Source organism: Mastacembelus armatus, chromosome 7 (genome assembly GCF_900324485.2).
Source record: "Mastacembelus armatus chromosome 7, fMasArm1.2, whole genome shotgun sequence".
Classification (NCBI taxonomy): domain Eukaryota; kingdom Metazoa; phylum Chordata; class Actinopteri; order Synbranchiformes; family Mastacembelidae; genus Mastacembelus; species Mastacembelus armatus.
The window spans coordinates 10156568-10164661 of NC_046639.1; the positions used below are offsets into that span (position 1 = coordinate 10156568).

The 8094-nt window shown below is 41.6% G+C and overlaps 1 protein-coding gene across 1 annotated transcript; it reads left to right on the plus strand.

Annotated features, from left to right (window-relative positions):
* The first annotated feature begins 1469 nt into the window (after positions 1 to 1469).
* sall4 (spalt-like transcription factor 4) lies at positions 1470 to 7342 on the plus strand. The gene is made up of 4 exons (XM_026332952.1): positions 1470 to 1536; positions 3816 to 6308; positions 6389 to 6693; positions 6817 to 7342. Exons 1-4 carry the CDS (start codon positions 1470 to 1472, stop codon positions 7249 to 7251), a joined length of 3300 nt encoding a protein of 1099 aa, XP_026188737.1. The 3' UTR covers positions 7252 to 7342.
* The last annotated feature ends 752 nt before the right edge of the window (positions 7343 to 8094 follow it).

Sequence of the window (8094 nt, forward strand, 5' to 3'; positions counted from 1 at the left end):
GCACCTGTCTGAACCACTGTTTGGTGACAGAGTTCACTGTAAACATGCAGGAGGGGTGCACTGCTCTAATAAAGGTTTTCCCCCTGTGTAAATTCTCTACACTGATGTGTAGTGAACTTCCTGGAATGATTTGGTGCACCAACTCTGTCCACAGGGTGAATGTCAATGTGAAACAGAATACAGTGTTATTCCAGCATCTTCTTCATTCCAGCACAACTCTTGACAACACTGGTGTCAGCAAAACGTGAATATTGGAATACCATTTGTTTTTTTTTTCTTTTTTTGTATTTTTTTTAACAGTATGTTTTAAGGCATAGAGCTCAGCACACTGACATGCAAGAATACTAAGGATGTGACAAATTCATCTTCAGTAATAAATTATTTACCACTACAGACTGATAATCTCTCATAACAGTTAGAATTATCATCTATAAGAATGAACACAATTAAACTGAACACATTTTGACCCAGTCACCCCCGCTATAACACTGTATTATTGTTTGCATAGGCTTGTACATGCACAGTATTTAAATGATCTCTGTCTATAATTCTAAAGAACACATGTGGACGAGAGATATGAATAATTTGGTAGAGCAAAATCACAACTTTTCCAGAGTCATTTCATGCTTCATGCATTCTCTAATGGCCTAAAAAAAAGTTGTGGAATGAGTTGTGTGTGTGTGTGTGTGTGTGTGTGTCCATTACTGTACAACCCTGAGACAACACTGTTAAGTGTATTGTGAAGAACTTAAATGAACATGGTACTGTGTACTGATAAAAATCAGTTTTAGTGATCGTTGATATATGTATGTCTAAAAAAGTGATGGTTAGATTACCATAAACTGACTTTTCCTTTTACACACCCTCATTTGCCTGCTGGAGCCTTACAGTGATGCTGCTGAAAGATAATTAAATATATTTCCTGGAAGATTACAGGCAGCACGTGTGGGCCTGCGCAGTGCAGCGACAGAAAAACATTAAAAACGATAGGGATCCAATAGGAAATACAATTTCAAAAGTACGCAAGTTTACAGTTTAAATGCATCCGCGAATTTAGGTCTATAATATCTCGGTGTTTGGAAATAAATACGAAGATATGACTGAACTTTAGGGTGACCATATATGATTTTATTTATTTTATTTTATTTTATTTTTGAACAAGGAAAAGAGGCATGAGTTGCGTGTTATTAACCCTGCCTCCATCCTGTAGTCCACTAGTATGGCTCCTCCCGCTCCCTCCTGGAACTCCGCTCCTCTCATCAATAGGAAGCACATTTGAATAATGTGTGAGCACTTGGACTGGAGCCAATCAGCTGTCAGAGGACCGGGATAAATCGCAATGCATTATTGATAATAATAATTACGTTGACATGCGCATTTCTACTTGAGGGGCTAATTTTCCAAGCCGAAGAAGTGGTTGAAGAAGGGAGGAAAATTGTTTGGATCTCTTTGCTCCTGATGGTTGCACCATGTCGAGGCGCAAGCAAGCCAAACCGCAGCACATCAACTCCGACGAGCCCGGTTCGTTAGAAAATGGTAAGTTTTACGCACAAGAGAAGAGAATGTTGGTTACCAACAGAGGAAACTTTAGCATGTCGCTCCGCGACGCCGTGTTTCAAAACTATCGATATTTTAGTAGAAAGTTGCGGCTGACTTTTGAATTGTTCCTTTCGCACTTTGACCTGCTGCCGTCCCTTTGAAGTGACCAGGAGGAAAAACTTTGCCAGTCCTGGGAAGCGACACACATATAGCCTACAGAAATGATTTAAAACACAATACAGGTGCTCCGCCGTAGTCGCTTTTAAACTCTGTTCGCCTTTTTTTTGTCTCAAATGATAAACTGACCATTCATTTGTTACGTTGATATGGTTTTAATAGTCAATGACCTAATTAATTCTAGCTCAACTTCACTGCCCTTTTAAGGTTTCTCTAGAGATGAAGTGCACTGAGGGTGATGGCTCCCTTTAAACTTTGGGGCTTCAGTGAAACGTGTGTTACTACCTGTTGATTTTTTTTTTCCTTTCTTTTTTGATACATTGCACGTCGAAAGTACAAAAGTATGACTGCTTGAGCTGGTCGGGATTTCCTATTTGCATCTTTTTAAAAGGAAAAAAAACTCATTCCAAATTACTAAGTAGTTCCGTCCATTATGAGCCAACACTGGTAAAGTTGTAGTACGCACTTTGGTTCTTTTGGCTGAATTTATAGTGGGTTGCAGTTGCTGTTGACTGTGTTATAATTTTAATGGTCCACAGAGTTTTGCTATAGGTATCTAATCTATCACCTCTGGTTTTTGATCTTGTAACTTTTGTGCGATTTATTTGCAACTGTGCGCCAAAATTGGAAGATTTAAACAAAGGTAGCCTACTCAAGCACTGTATGAAATGCGACTCTTGTGTAAGCTGACCTGAAGGCAATAAATCCCCCAGTTTAATGCATGACTGTTTCCTTTCGTACATATGTGGAGAGGTGGGGGGATGGAGCAGTGATCTTTTTGTGGAGACTGGGTGGGGGTTCGCTTTGGTGTTGCCATATGCAAGCTCCAGCGTTGCCGTAGCCCTCACCTTGTTGATGAAGAAACGCAGGGAAGACACGGTGTTCGAAGAGCCGCGGTGTATTTGATTTGTATCAGTGATTTGTTGTGTAATGATAAATAATGCTGTTAGTACCACACAGCCGCACATGAATTGAGTGTTTAGTCTGACCTCGTGTCACGTACCTCACTAAAAGGTGATTACATGCAGGCCCGGCGCCGTCAAGTGGTAAAACTAGTGTGTTGCCTCATATTTACTTCATAAATCGACACGTTGTGATTTCACTTGAATGTTAGGAAAGAAAGCATAATGAATATTATTGAACTGCTTTGTGTGTTGCACCTATTGAAGTTCACTTTTCTAAAAAAAAAAAAAAAAAACAGGAGGCGCTGTAATGTATTGTGCGCAAACGTGGGTGGCTGAACTGTGCTTAGGTTCGTCATTGATCAGAAACTAATGCTTTTTTTGTGTGACAACGCTTCAGTGCCTCCTGATGCGCAGTTAACAAGTCTAACAGTTTCCTAGAGCAAATGCAAACAGGTGGTCTACCCCCCTTTCTCTGAGCTATTAGCATTTAACAATACACCCAGTTGTGAAATGGCCTCTTGGTTCGCAGACAGATTTAAAATACACACAAGAAACAGTTATCTGGTTCTCACAGGCTATGAAAATGCTTGATGGCAATCAACGTTATGCTACCTCCTGTTTTTCCCATTTCCCTTTAATTTGAGATTGGTTGCCACCATTTGCCAATACCTGGTGCTGGAAACAGATCAGCAAGTATTTGGTTGACTTGTTTTTAAAAAAAAAAAAAAAAAAAAGTCATTTAATGCCCACTCATTCTGTCTTTCTGGACACTGTTCTGGGTACTGTCAGAAGTAGGTGATTGCCCTCTGCTGGCCTGCTAATAATAGGCAAATATTTAAGACCATAATGTGACCACAGTGTGTTGGCCAAGAAGGAGTGGGCAAAATAAGAGGACCATCATAAAAGAAACACAACCAACTAAAGCTTCAGAAATCATCAAAGGAAATGAACACTGTCACATTGTCCACAAATTGAACATAAGCCTCACTAAGTTCAAGTATTTGCATGTCTGAGTGCAATGGCATTTTGTTATATATCTCCTAACCCAGTTGGACTTTCCTAAACACATGAGCAATGATATTGTTTTATGCATTTGTGTACAATTATTATAAATTAAATTTTTGTTAGATTCATTAATTTACATTTTATTTGCCAGAACAGCATTAAGTTAAATCCTCTATCCTTTTGTTTTAGGGAATCTTCGAGGTGATCAAGCTGAAGAGACGGAAAATTTATCAAAAAAGTTCAGAATGGATGAGACCAGGGTTTGTAACAAGTGTTGTGCTGAATTCTTTGATGAAGAAGAATTTCTTGAGCATGAGAAAAGTTGCACTAAAAGTCAGCAAGTGGTCATCATGAAAGACAGTGATGGCAATGAGGTGCCTGAGGAATACTCTGAAATACTGGTAATGCCTTCAGGAGAACCAGGTTCTCCTGAAGGCATTACCAGTGATCATGATGATGGGCAGTCCAGTAATCATTCCCTATCACATGTGAATACAGACCATCTTGAAAGAGCAGATGAGCAAGAACAGTCCAGCATGAATGTAGAAGATTTAGGACAACAGGATCAGGCCGAGATGTCCCTTAGCCCTGAGATGACATTCCATCCCTCAACCAAAATACAAGATTCAAATGTTACTCTTGAAACTATGGCTGATACCAAAGTGGCAGTCTCCCAACATTCTTCAAACAGTGCATCTCTGAGCCCATCACAAGATGCTCTGCAGGCTATCCCAGTAATACTGGAACAGTTAGTGTGCCTCCAGCAACAGCAACTACAGCAAATCCAGCTCACAGAACAGATCAGAATCCAAGTTGCCATGATGTCTCCACAGGGTCTTCAGTCATCAGTAGGGGCAGCAATGGACCCTCTGAAAGCCCTTGGTGCACATCTTTCTCAACAGTTGTCTGCTGCTGCAGCTCTGATAGGGAAAAGGACTGGCAGTCAGAGCCTTTCCATGGAGACAACAAAGCAAGGTAAACTACCTCTGCCCACTGGGATCCCTGCCTCTCTCCCTGGAGGACTGAGTTCAGTGACTTCAAAAGCTGACATTTTGAAGGGCATTCCAGATCTGGCCAGTCGTTTGCCAGCACTGCTGCCTCAGTCACCGGGTGCAATGAGTTTCCCTAGCACCTTCAATGGTATCCAAGCAGGGATTGAGTCTTCAAAAAAAGTGAAGAGTAAGATGCTGAACATCCCACCAGAATCAAAAAATGGCGATTCATTATACAAACACAAGTGTAAGTATTGTGGAAAGACCTTTGGTAATGACAGTGCTCTCCAGATTCACTTACGTTCTCACACTGGAGAGCGTCCCTTCAAGTGTAACATCTGTGGAAACCGCTTTACGACCAAAGGAAACCTCAAAGTACATTTCCAGCGCCATAAAGACAAGTATCCTAACATCACCATGAACCCTCATCCTGTGCCAGAGCACCTTGACAACATTCCCACTAGTAGTGGAATCCCATTTGGTATGTCTGTGCCCATAGAAGAGTCAAACATGACTGAAATTAAGCCTATTTTAGGTCATCCTGCTGCTGGGTTCCACTCATCATCCATATCGGGATTCAAGACATTTGATGGCTTTGGAGGAGATGCATTTCCTCAGAGACCCTCATCATCAACAAGTGATGGATCCCCAACTCTTTCCTCTAATGTGTTTGGCCAAGAGGCAGGACTGGATCAGAATCAGAAGGATGCTAAAGAAATGCTTGGAGCACTGCATCATATGAATGGCAATGCTGTCTCAGGAGAACAAAGCTCTGGAACAGCAAAACTTCAGCAGATGGTGGATGGTCTAGAAAAGAGGACCAGTGACCCCAATGAATGTGTTATCTGTCATAGGGTGCTCAGTTGTCAGAGCTCACTGAAGATGCATTACCGTACACACACTGGTGAGAGGCCCTACAAGTGCAAAATCTGTGGCCGTGCATTCTCCACCAAAGGTAACCTGAAGGCCCATTATGGAGTGCACAGGGCTAACACTCCTCTTAAAATGCAGCATTCCTGTCCCATCTGCCAGAAGAAGTTCACTAATGCTGTGGTTCTGCAGCAGCACATTCGCATGCATATGGGTGGGCAGATCCCCAACACTCCGATGCCAGAAAACCACTTTGAAGCTGCAGATGCAATGGAGCCATCTCTCCAAGATGAGAAGCCTGTGGATGTGAAGGGTTTTGAAGCAAGCATAGAGGATCATGAGCCAGAGCGGAACTCCCAGAAGCTGAATGACACCTCAGATTCCCTCCCATCTGCCTCTGAGGAACCACCACAGAAGCACACAGCCCCTGCTGTGTTTTCCAGCCTAGATGTTTTGAAGAATCTCACCTCTGCTCTTGCATTGAAACGACAGAGTAGCACCACTTCAGAGAGTGAGGGAACATCCAAAGAATCCCCTTCAGCTCCTAGGGAGCACGAATATCAGAATGGCCGTAGTCCTGCCATTTCTGACTCAGCCATGTCATTCCAGTCATCTTCCCCAGTAAACAACAACATTAATAGCAAGTCTCCTGAGGCTGGTATTGATGAATTTGCCCACATTGCGTCAAAAGCAGAGTCTGACAGTAGTGCTGTTGAGGCCACTGAATCAAGTGGAGCCCTTGACCTCACAGCTTCCAGCAACTTCACCCCAAAAGCGATTAAAGAAGAACCTGGCATGCCATTCACAAATGGAGACTATGGTGAGTTTTAGATTAGACATATTTTAGAGGCTGTCAGGCTAAAGGTTTTTGATCTAATTTTCCTCCTCTTGCATCAACAGTTCCTAGTAACATGTCTTTCATGAGGATCCCATCAAGTCTGGCAAGTCTGGAGATGAAGATACCTCCAGAAAATCCTTTGGGCCCTCACAGTTTCTTCAACTCTCATATGCCTCAGGGAACAGCAATGCCCTCCTCCATCTCCACCGCCCCACGACGATCAACCAAACAGCATACATGCAATGTCTGTGGCAAGAACTTCTCATCTGCCAGTGCCTTGCAGATCCATGAGCGTACTCATACAGGGGAGAAGCCCTTTGCCTGCAACATCTGTGGCAGGGCTTTCACCACCAAAGGAAATTTAAAAGTGAGTTGTCATTGACTGAAAGAGCCCATTTTCAGTTTCTTTTAGAAGTGTATTTTTCTATGGTGTTACTGCTGATATAGTGCATTTTATTGAGATTGTAATTAACTGTATGCATTGGTTTAGGTGCATATTGGTACTCACATGTGGAACAACTCAACTCGCCGTGGCCAGCGTTTATCACTGGATAATCCCATGGCACTGATGGCCATGAGCTCTGAAGCAAAGATGTTGCCAGCAATTATGCAGGTGCCTAAAGAACTAGGTGCTCCACCAATGAACTTTGACCCATCTTTGTGGAACCAGCATGCTGCTGCCTTCAGTGGTGGCCTGACCATGAAGACCAATGAAATTTCTGTCATCCAGGGTGGTGGCATCCCACTCCCAGGAAGCCCTGCCAGTGGGCCTCTGATAGGATCTACTGGAGGCCTCATGAAAATGGATGGGTCCCACTCCAGCTTGCCTGCCACCCTGGCTGAAATTGAGAAGAACAGCTCTGACAGTGTGCCAAAATCCCAGTTTCCACATTTCATGGAAGAGGGTAAAATTGCAGTTAATTAGGCTATTTGGACCTCAGCGAGTTCGTCACCCAAACCAAGTTTTTGAATGTCTCCTTTTTGTATGAGGTACAATCAATATTCAGATAAAACATTGTAGAATTCTGTTTAGATTAGTTGAATTTTTCACTAACTTCATTGCAGCTTTCTCCCATCAGGATCTGAATGATTCTCAAGTGTTACTTTTAGTTGACCTTGATATAACTACTGTAGTTGTATTTTATTTTGTATAATATATATGCGGGTATTTTTTTTTTTTTTTTTTTTTTCTCCTGTGCCTTTTTTTTTTTTTTTTTTTTTTTGTCATTTGCTGTCTATCCAGAAGTTTGAATGTATAACTTACTTGAAACTGCTTTAATTCTTACTGTCTGATACTTTTGAAGGATTTTTGACTTTATTAGGAAGTTTCAGGGCATGACTTAAGGACCTCTGTGTTCAGAAATAATGGTATAGTTAACCTTGTATGTCTATATAATGACTACTTTTCCTCCTATTGTGTGCCATAGGTTTTATGACATTGTAGATTTTTGTAGTAGTAAATGGTCATGTGTATTTTGACATTATTTCACTGTTACGTCAAAGTGCAACAGTTCTGTCATTACTTTGGGTTAATGTAGATGATGAAATAGGTTTTCACTCTTGTTGCATTGACACAAATATACAGTAGTTGAACCTTTTTGCATAAGTGCCTAATGCTGTACCTGTTGCTGTTATCTTTCACTGCACCATTAGGTTATGAAGGCTATGTTGGACTGATATTGTTATATATTGTAGCACAGCATATATTTCATATTATCAGTTTACAAAAATCCATTTCTGATTCACATATTCCACTTGTAAATCTGCA